This window comes from Puccinia triticina, chromosome 17A (genome assembly GCF_026914185.1).
Source record: "Puccinia triticina chromosome 17A, complete sequence".
Classification (NCBI taxonomy): Eukaryota; Fungi; Basidiomycota; class Pucciniomycetes; order Pucciniales; family Pucciniaceae; genus Puccinia; species Puccinia triticina.
Window position 1 is genome coordinate 1,935,595 of NC_070574.1, and position 21,209 is coordinate 1,956,803.

Consider the following 21,209-nt stretch of genomic DNA (forward strand, 5'->3'; position numbering starts at 1 on the left):
ATTTAGCTTTTGAATCACATCCTGTATGTCACCCAATCTGAATCCAGTCCACTAAAAATTGATCAGGCTGTACAAAAACTTTCATTACAACCCTTGCCATATAACAATGCTAAAATATAGGGCCTAATTGGTCAATTTTCAGCTCCTTCCAGAATTTTTTGAAGAAGATGGGATAAACAGAATGAGATGCAGAGGGAATTGGCTGGCATGAATAAAAGAAGAAAAGTGGAAAAATTGGTGTTTTTTTGAGATTTTGACAGTGATTGTTGCAACAATAAGTACTCATTTGTCCAATTCCAAGTTTTTATCTGATGAGTTTTGGTGAAAGCCAGCATTTTGATTCCAAATTCTGAGGTCATTTTTGATGCAAATGGCAAAGATTGAGGTCCTTTGGATGGGTTGTGTTGTTACTGGAAGGTTGAGAGATGGCTACCCTTTTGATCTGTATCAATTAGTTAAATAGGTTTCACCTCATTAACTGCAAGGAAACCTACAGTTGAACCAGTCATCTGTCAGGACTCAGGTCCAACTTTTGGGGGTCCCATTAATTGGGGAGCCCGGAATTTTTCAAAAATTTTAGGGGCCCCAAAAATTGAGAGGGACCAAAAAAATGAAGCTTTTTTTGGCTGGAGAAATCACCAAGCCCACATAGAATAAGAATCTACAGCCTCTAAAAGCCCAAAAATGTGGTCAATGTGAGTTTTGGGCCCATAATATTACTACACTCTCAGGTCAGGTCTGTGTCTGGTTGTCAAATTTTGCCCGCGGGTTGGTACTGACAGATAACTAGCGCAACTGTACCAGGATAAATTGGTAGCCGGCTGCACCTGTCCTTTCTTGACCAGCATGGTAACTGGATATGTACATTGCTTATGCCCCTGGAAATTCTTCTCAAGGGGTTATTTACCCAGCCAATTAAGTTTTGGCAGGCTAAAAATTCCCGGGCAGGAGCCTGTGATTCAGACAATCAAGCCATTCTTGGTATTTATCCTCCTTCTTTAATTTTGTATTTTGTGTCATGCAGAGGATTCCAGAAAACTCAAGGAATTTGCGGAGGCAAGACAAATCACCTCTGCTGGCTGGCAGCAATTGCTGCAGTGCACAAAGAAAATTCTTCAAAACACACACGGGAGTTAGAACGTTAGGGTCAACAGCCCTTACATTTTGGAATTGCAAAGGAAGTCTGTGATTAAAATATGTTTTGTAAAATTTAAAAATGATCTCTAATTTATATTTGAGCTTCTGGAATCATTTTCTGAAAACATCTTTACAGCACATGATCAAGCCTGAACACTTCCAGTTGGTGTATTGAGGTTCTTTAATCCAAAACAACTGGCCACAAGCACTAGGAGGAGTGAAGATGTTGTTGATGACTATGTGGTAAACCATTAGGAATTGAACAAATTGAGTGTTACTGGAGACTGATTACTTGTGGATCTGGGTGTTACTGGAGACTGAGTACTTGTGGATCCGAGTGTTACTGGAAACTGAGTACTTGTGGATCCCCGACGTGGTCTAGGTGGTACTAGCCCGTAGAAACGCCGCTTGTTGATGTGCGCGCAGTGGTCGGTTAAGCGAGTCTTTTTGTTCTGGACAGTGTAGCCGCCGCAGGTCTTTTTCCCACATCTATAGACTAGGCTAGTGCGCACCGCTTCGCAAACTTTGGTCTCTCCATTCTCTGTATTGACTGTGACGTAGCCGCACTTCTTCTGCCGTGGAGGGATGCGTGTAAAACGATACGCCCCGTACTTTTCACACCAGCTACAAATTATGTGGGCACGGGCAATTCCAGGTAGGGTGGCAGCCAGCGTAAGAAGTAAAACAATGTAGCGCAAGTTCATGATGGAGGTGACTTCCGCGCGATTTGAACTTGTGCGTCGGACTTGTTCGAAGTCGTCCAATCAGATGATGGCGTTTGACAAAGAGCAAATCTGAGGGTAAAGAAGTACGCCGCTGATCACATGTTCAGCTCAGCTACATATGCTAAGTCTCGGGTCTCCAACTTGATTCATTCACACTCACCTGACGGTTTAAGAAGCGCGTCGCTGATCGGCTTAGAATGTGTGCTGTCGGTTTCCGGTCTCTGGTGTCGATGAGGGATGAGGAACCGGAGGTGGCAGCGGGGTGAAAATACACGACTGTGCCCCAATTCTTGCACTTCATACCACCAATTGGATGACTGAGACTTTGGACTAATGCGGTATTCACTCTGCATAATCTCTAACACCTCTGAGGAATTGATACGGGGGACCCATGACCTTATGAATTTCTCATCTCGGCGGCCGAAGTGGTTACATCTCTAAAGTGACCATCGTCAATTCTTTCAGGCTCTCAAGACTTCTCCCCGGTACCAAGGGCCTTTAAGTAGGCGGGAGCTCCTCCATGCTCTGGCCGCACCGCACGCCTGCAAGAAAGGCTTCTTGCTACCGGGGTAAAACATTCCTGGTTTACTGGAGAGGCGAGCTGGTGCTCATGGGATGTGGAAACTATGTGACGTGTAGAACTTTCCCGCCTTTAGGTACTTGTTTGAAAGATCGGCTCCGGTGGAGAATCAGAAAACTGTAGAAAACGTCTGAGAGATTTTTTATCTTTGTTTCTGGCTTTGAAACGGCTTGCGCAATCGTTTTGGGTTAAAAAACCTCGGAGAGCACCCGCATCGGGTGAGCCCAAGTACGGAAGCCCAGGGGGGTCCGAGCCGACATCGCCCAGGGGACTTTGGCAAGTGCAAAGCGCTCATATGTGGAGGGAGGCCGTTCCGCAGGGACCCTCCGAATCGAAGGTCGCTTCCCTCCCCCGAGGAGGGAATTAGCGAAGTTAGGACAAAGCGCGTTTGGAAAGATCGCAGCACCCGTGGCCAATAACCCACACATAGACAGAACCCGCTGGCCCCTGGAGTAGGAAAGTCAATTAAATATAATAATATGGAGAGGCCCTCCGAGAGCCTCCGAGATCTCTCAATCCTCCAGGGCTTCTGACAAGTCTGACCCTCCATCAGCTCTAGCCTCTAGCCAACGCAAGTGGGCGAGGGCTACCTAGCTGTACCTACATGCCGGGAGAACTTAGAAGTGAGTCCCAGGATGAGAAGTTTGCCCTGCGACTTGTAGGATACGTAGCCTTGTCAAACTGTTGAGCTCTTTCATTACAGATGGGCGTCACATGCCCTTTCTATGTACCCCTTTCTTCAAAAAAACCAAACAGAGCGAAGCGAAAATGACATATATCGATGTTGATCCATACTGCCCGCAGGTTGGTTGGTTGATAAATTTCTATCAGATCATAAAATCAGGTAAAATGGACAGCAGCCCTCGATTTGAAGTATCGGCACTCGACACTCGTGACGTCACTCGAGTTACTCAAATGCGAAGCGTCTGCCCCATCTTGATTCGCACCGTGAGCCGCACCACGCATAGAAACTAACAATACGATCTTCGCGTTTGTTGCTCTCTTACTCTTGACTTCTTTCTTTCCAACATGTAACTCTCCAACTTTTTTCATTCTTCATTGATTTAAACCTTCTCGTCCAACTCCGAGAGCTCATGAATCGACGCTTGAATTTTACAATCCAATGTGATACAGCAAATAACAGCAGAAAATTTGACCAGATACCCCCGAACTCCACGTCGGCCGCTGCCGATCTTCAAAAAAACGGAAAAAAAGGATCTCGTGATGGATACCGGTAAGCACGGAGAAAAAGTTGAGGGGCACTGCCAATCAAGCAACCTGACCTGAGTGTGAAAATTTGCTCACAGGTATGACCAAGAAGTTAGCATCCAGCGCTGTTATAGGAGGAGCAGTCCTTCCAATTCTCGCTCAAGTTCTCGTTGTCATCGCGGGGTTTAAAGCACCAGGCATTGTTGCCGGAACACTTGCTGCTAAATTCATGGCGAGCTACGGGGGTTCGGTTGGAGCGTACAGCCTCTGCGCGATCGCACAGAGCATCGGAGCTGCTGGTCTTGGCGTATTCGGCACGGCGCTAAGTGCCGGTGTAGGCAGCCTTGTTACTGTGCTCGGCGCGTGGGTTTGGACTCTCTTCCGTCGACGCTAAAAACCATCCGGCAACAAATAGCCAATATACCTACGTTTCTAAAAGCCTCAAAAGTTTTTCGCCCGAGAACTCGCAAACCAAGTATATCATCCTGCTAGCTTCGCCCTCATTAGATGAATGTGAACTAGTAAAGTTGAATCAGCTTTCCCAGTCCCGTCCTTGAAAGCTACTTAACCAATTCTCAATCCCCATTGATTGCAATGCACCAGATGCCAAAAGATGCCGGTGTAGGAGCACTGAGCTTCATTGCAGAGAACGTGCTGAGAAAGTTACAATTATATTGGGATAGCATCCGGGCGGGCTCGGGCCGCCCGAGCTCCGGCCCGTGGTGGCCGTGAGGTTATTGGGCGGGCCTGGCTAGTTTCTCTTAAGTGCCAGCCCAACACAAACCAAGCTTGACAAAGCCTCTCTGGAGGAAAAGGAGGCTTTCCCCCGAGCCTAACACAAGCCTCTTGATGAGAGCCCACAGGGCAGCCCAAACTTAACTAAGTCCCTGCCTGAGGCTTTGCCAGATGACTTATCAGGATTTCTTGCATGAGAGAACCGGATAATCCAGTCCTCATTTTGCTACATCATGTAATTCTCAACCACCATTCACAAGACCAACTTTTTATACATCACATGCTTTTTCAGATTTTCTTTTTCTTGGCTCAATGTTTTTAAACATTTTATTGAGAAAACAATAATTCAATAAAAATGCGTACTTACTGAGTCTGTGCGCACTGTGCACTGTGCAGTGCGCAAAGTTTTCAAACAATTCGTGCAATGCAGGTGAAGGAAGCATCTTTTTCAAAAAAAAAAAAAAAAATTGACCAATCAATAGAAAAGCTTTTTCTTGTCATCTGTGAATTTATTTGGAGTTTTCTGAAGCTTCCTTGTATGCTTAACCAGCCCACTAAGAAAAAAAAACAAGTACTGTAAATTGGCACCAGGGGAGACTTTGATGCACTCTCCATAGAGTGCCAGAGTCTAATTTTATGTTGTTCTGGGTTGGATGTGAGTCAGATGTGGATTAGGAAATGATTGATGAATTCTTCAGAAGTCAATGGGAAGTGTATTGTTATGATCAAGCTAAGGAAGAAGGACCGGGTTGAGTCTTGCGTGGCAAACTATGTAGATTGCTAGATGAGGAGAGTTTGGGGATCTCTCCTCCGCTCTCCCTTGAGGTGAAGGGCTGTGACATGTACTAACTACAACATGTCCCAGGCATGACATAGAGCACAGCGCGCGTGCAGCTCATAACACTATCCCGCCTTTCACGCCCAAGCCCCCGGCTGTGTGTTCTCTTCCCCGGGCAGAATTAAAAAAACCTCATGGGTTAAAAAGCTTAACCCTCATAATCTCCTCCTTGTCCTGTGTTGCACCGCTGCTTGCGGAATTTTTTTGCTGAATTTGTCCAAGAGTCGTTTTTAATTTTCCAGATGGTCTTCCGGTTCCCACAAGTTATGTTGCAGCTCATATCCCTTCCAGCTAATTAGATACTTCCGTCTCTTTCCCTTTTTTCTGCAATCCAATATCTCTTCCACCTCCCATTCCTCCTTGCATTCCACTACCACTGGCGCCGGATGTGCCACTTTTTGGCCCACAATTTTTTCAGGTTCTTGTTTCCTAAGGACAGAGACATGAAACACCGGGTGTACCCCTCTCATTGAGGGGGTTAGCGTTAGTTCACACAATGCTGACAATATTTTCTTGAATATGGGAAAAGGGCATAGCCATCTGTGAACCAATTTTGGGCTAGGTCGCGTTGTTGAGATATTCTGGCTGTTGAGCCACACAGAATTTCCAACCTTCCACTGCTGTGTATTGAGGACGCCCCGGTGAAATTGAATCCTCATGGATTCCTGAGCGCTTTCCAACCCGGCGGCTAGCTTGTCCTGGACCTTTGCCAGTTCCCGCAGTCGCGTTTCCACTTGTGGTAGGCATTGCTCAGGAGAAGGTATCCCCACAAAGGCCAGCTTGAATCCGTAGTTGGCTTTGGAAGGGGACATTCCAATGGACACATGTTCATTGTTATTGTAAGCGAACTCAGCTGTTGGCAGTAGGCCCTCCCAGTTGTCCTGCCAATAGGTGAAAAAGTGCCGCAAATACTGCTCCACAACCTTGTTAACTATCTCTGACTGGCCATTGGTTCGCGGGTGATAGGTTGTGGATGGGCAAAGCCGTATGCCTAGGCGTCTGTTGAGCTCTCTCATGATCTGGGACACAAAGATGCTCCCCCTGTTGGACACAATTGTTCTGGGTGTACCGTGCAACTTCCATACATGTTGAGCAACGGTGGAACTGATACAATACGTGTATTTGTATCTGTATTGGCAATACATAGTTTTGGAAAAGTGTGTGTTGTATCTGATATCAGATACATCACAAATACATGTATTTCAATACAATACAGCATGCATTTCCCCTGATACATGCTGTATTGTATTGTATTGGGCACTCAAATACACAGTTTTGGAAAACCATGTATTGTATCTGATAACCAATACATCCAAAATACATCTATTTCAATACAATACACACACAATACTGATACTTGTAAAGTTTCAGCTTCACTGTTGTGTTGAGTCATGAGGTCCGCCAGTTGGATTGCTGATGTTGACTTCTTGCACGTGATGAAATGCGCCATCTTAGTCAATTGATTGACTACTGAGAAAATACAGTTGTTGCCTTTTGATTCCGGTAGATCTGTGATCGGTTGTAAGAAATGTCGGTCCACGGGCCCACGGGTATGGGTAAAGGTTCTAGGGTCCCATACGGCTTCACACGCTGGCATGAGCTACATCCGTCCACCTGGTGATTCACAAATCACTTCAAAAACGGCCAGTTGAAGCAGAGTCTGACCAGCGCTAGTGTCTTGGCCCTCCCAGGATGGCCTGCCAGTAGACTGTTGTTCTGGCTTTGTAGTATTGCGGTTTTGATTCCATAATCCCCTGGTACTTCAATTCCTCCTTGACAATATACCAGGCCCTCCACCATTGTGAATTCACAGCGATCCAGACGGTCCATCACATCATCTATTAGTCCCGCTAATCATGGATCCTTGAGGGTAGCAATTCTGTGTCAAATGCTCCTTCAGTTTTTCCAGTTCTTTGACCCCTAGCACTTCAATTTTGAACCACCTTGCCGCATCCTCAGCCTTGAACAACTCATCCACAAAACAACAATCAAATTCCGCAACCTCCACAAACATGTTAGGTGTGATGTTTTCTGGTCAAAGCAGTTGGCCAAACAACAACTTGTCCTCCTTTGCCGGAGCAAGATCCGGGCGTCTGGACAGCGCGTATGGTTTGGCGGCCTGTCTGCAGGGTCTAAAAATGATCTCAAAATCAAAACATCCAAGTGTCTCTGCCCACCAAGCCTGTCGTCTAGTGAGTTTCTTTGTATTCATGAAACTCTCCAGATTGTGGTGGTCGGTGTACACTATTGCCTCCAGTCTGTGCGGGTTGCCTTCCAGATAGTGCCTCCATTCTTTAAATGATGCCACTATTGCCAGTAACTCTTTATCAAAATTTTGTAATTACGCTCAGCCTGGATCAAGGACCTGGAGAGGAGCGCTACTGGGTGTAGCTCGCGGTCCTTTGACCACACTTGCGACAACACGGCTCCTTCCAAACAGTCGCATTCGAGTATAAACGGTATGGGTTGGCAATCTTCAACACCGGTGCCGTAGTAAAGGCTGTCTTTAAGCGCTCAAACGCCCGTTGGCACCTGGAGTCCCACTGGAAGGTCCGATCTCCCTTTGTCAAGTCGTGCAAAAGCCTTGTAGTTCCCAAGAAATGATTGATGAACCGCCTGTAGAAATTGGCAAACCCAATGAATTGCTGAAGTTTGGTGGCTTTGGTGGGTGCTGGCCAGTTGGTTACAGCAGTGACCTTTGCCCCGGGTCCATGCGCAGTTGATTGCATGAAATAAGTAGCCCCAAGTATTCAACTTTTTCTTTTCCAAATTCACACTTCTTGGGTTTGAGCCACAAATGATGCTTGCCTAATGTATCCAGCACTCCATGGACCGCCTCTTCATGGTTGGATCCCTTCTGGGTGTAAATCATGATATCATCCAGGTAAGCCGCCAAGTCCTTCCCAATGCGTCCAAGGAGTATGTCCTGAATAAAAAATTGGAAGAATCCCAGCGCCCCAGTCGGGCCAAACAGCACAGTCAACGGCGCAAAATGTCCGGCCTTTCACACAAATGTGAGTTTGTCCTCATCTCCCTTGGCAACACGCAAGTTGCCGTACGCGTTCCATAGGTCAAGCTTAGTGAATTGGTCCGCGTCTAGGAGACTGTTGACAAGATCCATGGTCAACAGAAGCGGGTACTTATTTTCAACGGTAACCGCGTTAAGCTTTCAATAGTCAAATTTAAAACAAGGTCTGAGGTTACCATTCTTTTTTCCAGTGAAAAACACAGGAGCCGCCCACGGAGATGTTGTCTGTCTGATGGTTCCGTGTTGCAACAATGGGAAGTTACTTACGTTACGTTATCCAGCGGTATTTTTGTAACGTAACTTCCCACCGTTACCAGATAACGCGTTATTTTTATCTGGTGAAATGTTCCTGCGCTTGTTTGGATAACATAACGGAGGGGACTTTCCGCATTGATGCCGCAAAAAATAACGCTGATAACGCGCTAACCGCGTTATCTGGCGTAAAAGCACCGTAAACTTGGCAAAAAACCCGTGTTATCCTCCTCAGATTGCGGGGGATAACGTAACGGGTCTAATAAAACAGAAAAGAAATTCAAAAAATAACGTAACTAAAACAACGCTGCCGTTAGCGCAACAATAACGGCACCAATTCAGTTACGTTATCCGTTACTTTTTGTTACGGATAACGTAACTTCCCATTGTTGCGTGTTGCAGGCCCTCTTGAATCAGTGTGTCCATTGCCTCATTCTCCGCGGGTGATAAAGGAATGATCCTGCTGGCCTGTGGGGTGGCACCTGGTAGTAGATCTACCCAGAAGTTATATTGGCGCCTTGGTGGCGGTCTCTAGGCCCCAATTTTCTGGAACAAGTGAAGTTACCTATGGTAGACCCGTGGGACCATCTCCTCCACTGTCCTCGTTGGCCCTGCTCTTTGTGCTTCAGCTGCCAATCTGGCCAATGTGGACCACGATGTCTTGGCTGTGTGGACGATTGCCTCCGTTGTATGTCCTAACATGGACAAAGCCTTGCCAGCTTCTTCAGTGAGGTCAAGGGAGTGGTGTGCTGGGGACTCACATTGCGGGGGCTTTATCCCACTAAAAGTGCGCACCCCCTCGTCAATTATCCTCGCTTGCCTCACGGGCTCCCCCCCATCTAATGAGGCTTTTGTCCGATAAGACAACGTCACGCCAGCAACTGCAATGCTCCCGGCCCGGTCCGTCCCGCCCAAGGTGGCAGTGCGGTCCATCGGTGTCCTGTCATTATGGCTTTCTAGGAGAGGATCCTGCTTTCCAGTTGATTCTTTCGGAATGTCAAGGGAGGGTAAATCAAGCTTACATTGCGGGAGTGCTAACGTGCACGAAGCACACACTCCCTTGTCAATTATCCTTGCTCGCCTCAAGGACTCCTCCCCGTCTGATGAGGCTTTTGTCGGATAAGACAACACTGCAACCGCGGTCGCAACACAGCCTTCGTCCTGTCGTAAAGAGTCCATCAATGTCCTGTGGGGTTGGCGTCCTAGAAGAGGACCAACGGTGGTCCGCTACGCTACACTACGCTATTTCAGCGCTACGTGTTAGTGTAGCGGCAAAAAGCTCCCGCCAATTTTGAATAGTGTTAGCGCGCTGTTAGCGCAGCGTAGCTGCGCTAATTTTCAGCGGCGCTAACAGCGCGCCAATTTTTTGTTAGTGTTAGCGCGCCGCTACAGTCGCTAAGCTACGCTACGCTGCGCTACAGCGCTTTTAGCGGAAAAACAGCCCCTTTTTCTGCTAAAAGCGCTGTAGCGCAGCGTAGCGCGCGCTCTTTGGAACCCTCTGTGTGTAGCGTTAGCGAAATTGCTCGCATCTGCGCTAACGCTACGCTAACAGCTAAATTAGCTGCGCACCCTGTGCACGTAGCGTTAGCGCGGAGACGGCGCAATTCCGCTAACGCTACGCTAAAAGTTAGCGGAATTCAGCTACGCTACGGTTAGCGTAGCTGGCCCACTGTTGAGAGGACCCTGCTTGCCAGTCAATTCTATTGGGGTGTCAGCCTCCGTGATGCCAAGGACTACTCCTTCTAGCTACACGTGGTGCAAAACTAGTATAAAAGAGTATAAAACTCTGGGACAAAAATCCAAGGGATAATTCCAATGATATATTGGTAATTATGGCGTAAAATATATGAAAAAATGGCGTAATTATATTAATAAAATTAATATAATTAAATGAAGAGGGGCCTGATAAAATCAGGGGTGTTTAATCCCTCAAAAGCAAACACTGGGGCCTGTAAACAGGTGTGGTTTAAATCCCAGCAAGGAATGGCGAAGAATCTCAAGAGAAAGGGGTTTGAACTTACTAGTAAAAAGCCCTTAAAGTCTTGAGGTTCTTCAGGGTAGAAACTGGGCAGTTGAAAGCGCTTGAAGAGGTTGATTCTGAAGGCTTGGTGGACACTGGGCACTTTCTGGCAGCAAAATGAGGCTAAAAACAACTACTAAGGGACTTACCAGGCTAGAAACAGGCTATTGAGCACGTGTTGAAGGCGGGTAAATTCAAGTAGGTATGTAAAAGCGTGAGGAAAGGCCTTTTGGGGCGGCCAGAGGGCCCTTTAAATACCCGTGGCAGCTCTCTGGGGCGCCTGGGGGAGCTACAGGGCCACTGGCCAACTTGTGGGCGCTTTTTGGCCAGGCTGTTGATGCTACAAGGGCTAATTCTTCTTTGGGAAGATGTACTAGCCTATTTGGGGCGCCTTCAGGCGGATTTCCAGCCTGGCTGATGGCGCCATAGAAGCTAGTCTTCTTTTGGGAATATGTACTGGCCATTTGTGGGCGCCTACAGTTCAGGATTCCCTCATCCAGGCAGATGAGCTGTTACGTGTCTCATATTTATTCAAATGGGCCACAGTGCTTCCCAATTGGTCTGTACTGTGTATGCATTAGGTATTGAATTGTTTTAATGCGCCAGGAATATTCTGTTTGCATCCATGTGACATCATTACATATGTACAGCTTATGTAATGTGTGTAGTGTTTCACGTGGAGGGGCAGAATTGATGTCATTACTTCCCTGGTGGGCGTGCTGTAATGTACAGGTAGCCCCTCTTAGGGTTTCATTCACTTTTAGGGCTCTGCGCTGTCTTTAGACGTAGCGCGCAGCCTGCGGGTTTAGAGTTAACTCAACCTGAGTTGGGCTATCTTCTAAACTAAACATAACACTTCAGTTTTGTGGTTATTGAAGTGTTATAAGCATATGTACATATGTATATAAGCATACAGGTGCATTCACACAGGACGTGGTGCACCTGTTAAACTTTGAAGTCAATTTACACAAGGAAGGAATAACAATTAAGGGTACCTTGAAGTGAGGTACCCTAGGTTAAATTAGGCTTAGATTAAGAATATGGAATAATATTCCGGGTTTTATATGTGTAAGTATAAGTAATGGTAGTAATAATGTCTCTTTCTTATGTAATGATATTTCATGTTTGCTTTTGATATTATGTCCTGGTGGCTCTGACATAGTAGCCAGCTGACATGGGGTATGGAGGGGAGAGAAATTGAGCTTACATTGCAGGAGTGCCAACATGCACAAATCACACACCCCCTTGTCAATTATCCTTTCTTGCCTCGCGGGCTCCTCCCCGTCTGACAAAGCTTTTGTCAGATAAGACAACACTGCCTCTGCGGTCGCAATGCAGCCATCCTCCTGTCAAAGTGAGCGTGTTTTTCAATTGATAAGGTGTCCAAACAATTTGATCAACGGCATTCCCAATATTCCGGCATAGGCATCCTTTAGTTGGGTGACGATGAACCTCGACGGTTGGGCCATCCTATCAAGCTTAAGTTCCAGCTCGTACAACAATTTCTTTGTCAATCCATCAAATCCTGCGATCGTCCTTGTTCACAACGATGCCAGGGACAACAGCCCAGTTTTAGTCGCAAAGGAGAGGCTCGGCACATTATGTGTAGCTCCCAAATCCACTAGGAATCTGGTTGGATGAGGAGTGGTGGTCGTGGTATGCTCAAGGAGGGTGTGCAGGGCGATGTTAAGAGAAAGGAACAGTTGGGGGTTGAATGCATTACTATCAACCAAATCGCTAACGCGAACACTAACTAACAACTCCTTGTTTGAGCTCGGGAGGGGCATAACCATCAGTCCCAAGCTCTGCCTTTTTTGACCCCTCCGCGGCGCCCTCCTCCCCAAAACTCTTTGCTCCGCTCCTCCACTGGTCCAGTTCCTCCATCTCAGCTACGCGTGCCACCCCCTTCCCCTTGCCCTTGTCCGGGCACTCGCGTGATTGATGGCCTTGTTTCCCGCACCAAAAACATAACCCCTCCCGCATCATTTGGCTTCTCTCGGATTCCAACAATTGACCTCGCATTGCTGATATGTCCATAGCATCCGAGTTTGTTGCTGAGGTTGGGGGTACGTTGTTGGACTTGACTCCGTTCAATTCGTTGGCGATCTTCAGCGCCATGTTCAAGACCGCGGCCAAGGTGATAAACTGAGCGCGGGACAGCACCAGGGCCACGCGGACTTCTTTCTTGAGGCCCTGGGTGTAGAGGCCAACTAGTGTTCTTGGTTCCCATCCCGTTTTGTGAGCATAGAGGATGAATTGATGGGTGTATTGGCCTACTGTCTTCCTCTGCTTCAAGTTTTGCAGGGAGCTTTCAGCCTTGGTTTGTTTTTCAGTGTTGTAAAACATGCTTCTGAACGCCGCTGTGAATTTGGCGTAGGTGGCCGCTTGGTTGTCAGACCTTGTGCATCCAAGGTTGAGCCCAACTACCATAAATAAGTGTCAAGGTCAAAGTATGAGACATATGGCATTGGTCTTACAAAATCACATATTTGCTCATGGTCAACTGTAAATTGCTCTTTCTTGTGTCTGAGATGTGGGGAATTTGTTGGTAATACAGCTGGCAGATGAACCACAAGAGACATTTGTAAGTGTTGTGAATAAATCTTCATTTTTATAGAATTTGTTAATAAGGGTGTTCAAAGTTGAAATCATATTTTTTTCAAATCATAAAATCATAACACTTTTGAGTGATCATTCTTTATGTACCATTTTAGAATTGTTGCTCTTTTTTGAGTGATTGGGTGTTACACATTTTTTTCAGATTAAAATTTTATGAATTTATGTGTTATAATTTTATGCAGTCAACTTTGAACACCCCTAATGTTAAAGCTGTACATCATATTTCCATGGAGTTTTATTTTAATTTAGTGCGTAGATTATTTGAATAAAACATAAATTGGTTGTGGGATTTTGATGGTAGAAAGCAACAAGTAGAGAGCATATAGGCGGCTTCGCCGCCTGTGGACTCTAGTGCAATATTGTGCAGTAAAACTATATCAAAATAGCTGTGAGCTCTCAAACTTCTTCTTCAATGAACTTGTTGATTATTTTCCAAAGATTAGTTACTTCTTACATTAAATCTGTCCTGGGTTGAACTGTATGAAAACACCAATTTAAAAATCAAATTTTGATCTAGTTCCCTTTTTTGGGCATGCCTTCTGAATTGATTCAGAAAAGGGTAAAAAAAACCCTCACACTTTCACTAGCTTAGCTAAGCCTCTTGAACGGAGGGTCCGGGGAACCCCGCCCGGAGGGCTCTCCGCAGGAGAGGCTTATGAGTTATGTCTTGATTTAAGCAGGAGCAGAAAGGATCTGCTACACTAAAAATCCCAACCAATATAGAAAAACTGAATACACAGAGCTGTAGGTTCTGTTCTTGCAAGGAATTTGAGCCACTTATCTATCTTGTAGCCAGAAAAACAACTCCTGGAGTCCCAAACAAGTGGAGCCTCATTTGGAAGACTTGTGCATTTTTGATCTTTTGAAAAGGTCAACAGATTGAGATAGAAAAAAATCTGAGTAGACCAAAATGTAGAGAAAGAAAAGTAGCATAGGGTACAGATAGGGCATATTGGTGGAGAGGCTGGGGGAGGAGCTATAAAATTTTTAAAAACCTCTCAGCCAAATGAACTTTCTGCTCCCGCGTAAAATTTGGGATAATGCACAAGTCCCTCCCTGCGGGAGGGGCGGCTTCGCCGCCAGCCACAGCGCTCCCACCAGGGGGGACTTGTGTTAAGTTAGACACAAGCATGTGTGTTTCATGTCTTTTGCAAAGAGCTGGATGGACTCAATTTCCAGTTGGAGAGAGAATAGCTCACCCAATGGTCCTATTCCTATTGAGCTTGTAACTAGTGTGGCTCTCTTGAAAAAGTTCCTTCTTTCACCCGCAGTGCGCGAAATGTTTGGAAGTGTGCGCGTTGCACAGTGTGCAAAGAGTTTTTTGGAGTGCCCAAAGTATGTCCATAAAATTATAAAACTCCAAGCTGAACAAAATTTTCATCACCCAAACAGTCAAAGTAGAGCAATTATGCCAAAATGGTACATAAAAAATCATTACTTAAAAGTGTTATGATTTTATGATTTGAAAATTTCATGATTTCAATTTTGAACACCCTTATTACAGATACAAAGGCATTGTAATACAACTGATGAACCTACAATCAATGCACATGGAATCCTTCAATTTTTCACCATAGTATTCTTGACTCATGGGAAGTTGACGACTGTCAGTTGCAAAAGGCAAAACACGGCCTGTGACAAGTTGTCATCTAGAAAAACCAACCTATGCCACTAAAGTGCTTTGAGAGCTTGACTGCTCCCTATTTCATGTGAGCATCTTGTTGTGGCATATGTGTTGTCTTGTGTGTCACCAACGGTGGGCCGCTACGCTACATTTAGTCCGTAGTTCAGCGCAGCGTAGCGGACCTAAACTACAAATGACAGGGTTTTCCGTTAGCGGGCAGTGATTGCCCGCTACCGCTAACAGGCACCCCTTGAAACTACAGGGCCTCTATCTCCGCTATCAGCGCTAGCAGTGCTATTCAAACGCTAAAAAAGCTGATAGCGCTGTTAGCGCCCGTTAGCGTAGCGTAGCGGCCCGTAGCGGGCGCTACAACTAACGGCAATGTGTCAGGAACTACGCAACGCTAAACTAGCAGATAGCGCACGCTACGGATAGTTTAGCGTAGCGGCCCACCGTTGGTGTCACAGCCTCAGGCTCTCTGTAGCTCGTCCCAGTGCCCTGGTGGGGGCAGCTTTGACGTTGAATTCCACCCAGTCAGTCCGTCGCTGCTGCGGACTCCGGAGGCTGTGATCTGGCGAAGCAAGCCTCCGGCAGCCCGAAGTCCCGACGGACTTTCATCTCGAAGTTCGCTTTGACGTGAGTATCCTCGGCTCTTCTGCATTAATCATCACCCTTTGTCTCTTCGCGATGGCCGCTTGCGCAAGGTGCCGGGTGCCCCGGCGCGCCTGGCGACATCCCGGTTAAACGATACACCCAGTTGGCAGGATGAATGATGTGTTTACTGGCGAGTATGCTGAAAGTTGTTCTTCATGGGATTTGTCAAATATGACCCCGTTACTCTTTGTCTGCCGATCTTTTCATGCGAGCCCTTGGAGCGGATCATATGCTAAGTAGTGCTAAGCTTGCAATTTTCAAGATAAATATTCAAAATGATTTGAGATGTCATGATGACCTGCTTACTGCGATGCCCGTCGTGGGTATCAATCGCTTGTTATTCGCCTTCGCTTTACACAACTTCCTCTAGATCCCAAATGATTTAGTCCACTATTGAACTCTTCTTTGCATATTTTTTGCTCACGTTTGGCGCCAGTTATCTGACTATCAGTCCCCGACATATGACTGTAAAAACATTGAGGAGGCCTGACATTTGAAATTAGTTGCAGCAGAAGCTGGCTTGTAATCGTGTCCATGGCTGAACGCGCTGATGAAAATGCTTTGAAGCTGGATCCAACAGCCTAAGGTTATGGTGTCCCAAACCTGAATTGCTGAGCCTTTTCACTGTAATACACGTGGGCGGCAGTCTCGTCCAGCCCCTTTGTGGTTCAGCATTGGACATTCAATGGCGGAGCAGCATCGATAATTGGGAAGCAGCAGTAGTTAGGCTCAGCATAAGATGAAGACTTATAAATAGGCCAGACTCCGCCCTTCCTCTGATTCCCCTCACCGCCCAACTACTCCAGTATACTCATCCCCTCCCCTCAGCCCCCCCCCCCCCTCCAAGGCTCGAGGTAAGCAAGTTTTTTGTCTTCTCTTTCCCCAAAAATCTCACATACCAGGTCTAAAGCTGACTGAATATGATCCTCGATGTCTGATAACCTTCCAGAATTGCCTAAATAATATCTCCAGTGAAATCTTGCGATATGTCGGATTCTACTCGATCTGACGCGTCCAATATCTACCGTCAGCATTTATCTTTCGTTCCAACGACTATCAGATGTTTCCCGCATTCTTACCCAAATTTGTGCTCACTTACAAATTTTAAGGCATGATTATGGTTCACGAGATTGCCTCAAAAACTCCAGCCTACCAACTTTATCTTCGCGATGAGTCAAAGAAAGACCTCTACATCAACACTGAGGCCAAAATGGTTTCCTTGAAAGTACTGGCTGCGAACCAATTTTCTCCGCAAACTTCAGTCGACCACCCCAGGCTTGTGATCTTGCGGATGCAAGCGGATCCTGCCCTTCGCAATTTCGGCACTCCTTCTCTTCCACATTCGGACGCCAAAGGCCAAATTGGACCTAGATGAATTAGCTCCAACCTTTTCCTTTTTTCCTGGAAACTTCTCATGGATCTTGTACTTGTACCATTTTGTAACTGCTGTTATCATGAGTTTTTTCGATACTTTTAGTCACGAAACTTGTACAACAACCATTCCTTACTTACTTTCTCTTGCAATAAAATGCAGTTTACTTGAATACCTTTCGCGCCTTGTCTGTACTGGGTAGTCGGCCCAGTCGGAGTGGTCCTTGGCAAACTGACACACCAATCTTTTTTCCATCAATATTCCGCCCGTGACTTCCTGAGCCCTCGTCAAGCTAGGGAGCCCTACCTGCTCTGCCGCTGCGGGAAGGTCAAGATTTCCGAACCTATCCCGTGCAAAAATTATGGGATTGTCTGCAACATTATACGGTTTAAGTTCTCCAAGAGAAGGAAAACCAGGAGGGAGAATCTTCGTTTTTTCCTATTAATTTATGGGACAGAAGAAAAATTGACTGCTGAAGAATAGATGTCTTGGTTGAAGGGCAGCAGATTCATGGACACTTGAATATCACTTGGGATTAACCCAAGCTTGTCATTTATAGCAAAGGTGAACCGAAAAATTTGCAGAATAGTTAACAGAAAAGCCTGGATGTTGGTCGTGAATTGAATGTACTGAGATGAAATCCCAAACTGCTTACAATTCTCATCATATTGTAGAGAATATCCAAACAATGTTTTTTTTTGCTATAAATTATTCATTGAGATTCATAAAATTGTTATTCTATGTTGAAATACACAGACTTTATTGTATTCCGTTCAGAATTTGACACCATCATCCATGCTGCTTGTACAAAAAATCTAAGCAAACAAAACAAAAGCGATTGCTACCCCCATAACTTCAATCAAATAGCTACTGAGACCTGTAAACTAGATGATCCAGTTGGAACCGCATTTCCAGTCCCAGGAGTATGTTTCTGTAAACAAGAAGAAAAACCGTTGCAGATTATGTCAGATGCTAAGGCCCTGTTTGGCACCAATATAATCAGTGATATATTTCACAGATTATATCGCTGAAATACCGATGGTGTTTGGCGGAGTGATATATCCAATTTCCTGTAATTACATTACTACCCCTTGATATATCGTCAGCTCAGACCCGGCACACACATACATATCATACACCCTCTCCACGGGTCATGGAGAGGATTGACCGGTGCTCAATGTGTACACCACCTCTTGATGATCTTGATGACCAGTCAACCGGTCATTTAGAAGGAGGATACATACACCTTCTAATAGATGACGGGTCACACAAGTCATCCAGGTGTTGTATATTCCTTCTTGATGACCAGTCAACTGGTCATCAAGAGGTTGGGTTCCTCTGGATGACCGTTCAAACAGACCATCCCAAAGCCTCTTGATGGCTTGTTTGACCGGTCACAGAGATTGACCGGTTGATCTTGTTGACCGGTCATCGAGATCGATCAAGAGGACTTCAACCTTCTGATGACCGGTTGACCGGTCATCAAAAGGGTGAAATCCACCAGAGACCAGTTTAAAGAGGTCAAGTTTCCTGTTTTTGTTTTTGACAACCGGTTGAGCGGTCATTGAGAGGGAGAAGTTCCTGGCAGGGATGACTTTTTGGAATGTTCATTCCAAAGGTGTACAATCTGCGTTGGACCGGGGTGAAGTGTACATAATAATTATTCCGCATGTACTGACAAACGCTAGCAATATATTAATTTAACTAGAGTCCAAGGCGGCTGCGCTGCTGCAACCCCCCAGAGCTTGTTTTCATAGCTTGCTTTGTATTTTAGCTGCATAACTTATGTTACGTTGTTGCATGAAACAACTCAATTTCTACTCCTCAACAAAAATTTCATGCAATTAATCTGAATGTGTTGTTTTTGTTACTTGGGATTCTCAATGTTAAAAGCATAAAACCTCTCACATTGGGGAATACTGCTAATTTAATCACCTTTTGCAGGGAAATAAACAGATAATATATGCAGATATTTTGCATTCCCTGAAAAGAAGGTCTTAATCTTCTTTGAAATATGCTAATTGTCAAAGCATTGAGCACCATAACAAGGTAGACTTAACATGTCAAATGTTTTCTTCAATTATACTGCAAGATTTATTAAATAGTCAGGGGAGATATGGTCCACTGTTGGTATAAGGAAGCCCACAGAGTCTTGATCAGGAAAGCTATGTACATATTCAGAGGAATAATTTTCCTGCAAGAAAGATGAAAATAAAATCATAGTGTAAGAGTCCAACTGGGACTCTTCACTGAAAGGATCAAATGGGGGGTGCTGAGAACTTGTCTTGTGAGATTCAGGGCCCAAGTCACTAACATTTAAGATGAAGGGAGGAAGAACCTAGTGTGGAGAGAATGATCTCTCTTAGTATCTACAACTTTTGGATGAAGAGAGAGAAGAGAGAGAAGGAGGAAAGAAGGCGACTTACCTAGCGTGGAGAGAAGGATGTTTGCCAGGCTAGGTAGGGGGTGGAGGATCCGGGACTACATATGAGCCTCTTGGTACTGCTGGTACTCAGCAACCAGATCCTGCATGTTGGATTCTGCTTCCGTGAATTCCATCTCGTCCATTCTGATGAGGGAACGAGCGCCAAGAGAGAGAGAGATGAGCAACTCGTTGACATATAAAACATCTGAGGAATGCCTAGACGTACCCTTCTCCAGTGTACCAATGCAGGAAAGCTTTACGTCTGAACATGGCCGTGAATTGATTGGCCACCCGCTTGAACAAATCTTGGATGGCAGTCGAGTTACCGATAAATGTCACAGACATCTTGTGTGCACAAGGTGCGATGTCACAATGAGCGGTTTGGACGTTGTTTGGAACTGCCATGAGATAAAGAGAGGACCGTGATTAGTAGAGTACACCAAGAGGCGTAAAGGGATAGTCATCTGCGCAAAATATGACTTACTCCACTCAACAAAGTAGTTCGAGTTCTTGCTTTGGACTGACAGCATGTTTTCTTCGACTTCTTTCATCGAAACCTTACCACGGAAGTAGGCGGCGACAGTCAAGTATCGGCCGTGTCTCGGGTCTGAGGCAGCCATCATGTTCTTGGCATCGAACATATGCGAGGTCAACTCAGGCACGGTGATGGCACGGTACTGCTGGCTCCCACGGGCGGTAAGTGGAGCAAATCCGACCATGAAGAAATGCAATCGGGGGAAGGGGACCATGTTGACGGCCAGTTTACGCAAGTCGGAGTTCAGCTGACCGGGGAATCGGAGACAGGTGGTGATACCACTCATGACGATCGAGACCAAGTGGTTGAGGTCACCGTAGGTGGGTGTGGCCAACTTCAGGGTGCGGAAACAGATGTCGTAGAGGGCCTCGTTGTTGATACAGAAGGTCTCGTCAGAGTTTTCGACCAGTTGGTGGACCGACAAGGTCGCGTTGTAGGGCTCAACGACGGTATCAGAGACCTTGGGCGAGGGGACGACGGAGAAGGTGGCCATCATACGGTCGGGGAATTCTTCTCGGATTTTGGAGATCAGCAAGGTTCCCATTCCAGCACCGGTTCCACCACCAAGGGAGTGGGTGATCTGAAAACCTTGGAGGCAGTCGCATCCCTCGGCTTCCTTGCGGACGACGTCTAGCACTGAGTCGACTAATTTGGCACCCTGAGTGTAATGTCCCTTGGCCCAGTTGTTACCGGCACCGGACTGTCCAAACACAAAGTTGAGATCGGTGGTACCCTTGTATCTGGATGATGGATCGAGTGGTTCTGATCAGCGGTCTCGATCATATATGGTGGGGAGCTAAGCTCAAGAAAGATCGACGTACTTCCCATCAGTAGCGATACCGTGTTCGTCGGAGACCACCTCCCAGAATTTGGCACCTGAAGAAGACGAATGTTATGTCAGATTGGGTGATTCCGGGTAAGCAGTGAGCCAAGGATTAGTGAGGGGAGCAGTGCTTACCGATTTGGAAGCATCCGTTTGGCATTGCCATCCTTGCCGGGTATTGGATGGAGTAGGAGATTGCTCACCTGGGCGATCAACAGTTGCATAGGCTGGAGAAAGTAATGCTTGAGGTTGAGGCCCTTGACTTTGAGCCCATTGAGCCGGTCAGCAATGGAGTGTTGGAGCATCAAGTTGGCAAGGATGGGGAGGCTTTAGCCGAGTTTCTGCAGCAGTTTCTGAATACCTTGATCACGCCCTGGATGTAGTCAAGCACGATGTTGCTGTTGACCTGAACCTGGGCGCCGGCTGTCTGGGCCTGCCCTCCAGGAGTCCAGTGCGCTCACGAATGTTGTCCCAAACAGCATGATCTCCTCAATGTTTGCAAAGATGATTGCTGCCACCCACACACCAATCAGCGGCTCAAGCTCCTGGCGAAACACCTGCAAGAGGATCTTGCAGATCTTGTCAAAGCCCACCTCTTTCTGGATCAGCTTGTATATTGCTTCCTGTGCTAGT

General features: G+C 46.2%; 2 protein-coding genes across 2 annotated transcripts; one reads left to right on the forward strand and one right to left on the reverse strand.

The window, feature by feature from the left end:
- Positions 1-3,666: 3,666 nt before the first annotated feature.
- On the forward strand, positions 3,667-16,796 carry PtA15_17A158 (uncharacterized protein; the record flags this gene model as incomplete). The annotated part of the gene is made up of 6 exons (XM_053164244.1): positions 3,667-3,676; positions 3,750-4,014; positions 4,091-4,172; positions 4,255-4,270; positions 16,394-16,447; positions 16,531-16,796. The coding sequence occupies 6 exons, from the start codon at positions 3,667-3,669 to the stop codon at positions 16,794-16,796; spliced, it is 693 nt and encodes a 230-aa protein (XP_053028231.1).
- A 37-nt stretch (positions 16,797-16,833) lies between these two features.
- PtA15_17A159 (uncharacterized protein) lies at positions 16,834-20,742 on the reverse strand (the record flags this gene model as incomplete). Its single annotated transcript, XM_053164245.1, has 7 exons — positions 16,834-16,867; positions 16,969-17,136; positions 19,297-19,362; positions 19,445-19,616; positions 19,703-20,493; positions 20,575-20,629; positions 20,712-20,742. The coding sequence occupies 7 exons, from the start codon at positions 20,740-20,742 to the stop codon at positions 16,834-16,836; spliced, it is 1,317 nt and encodes a 438-aa protein (XP_053028232.1).
- Between the last annotated feature and the right edge of the window lie 467 nt (positions 20,743-21,209).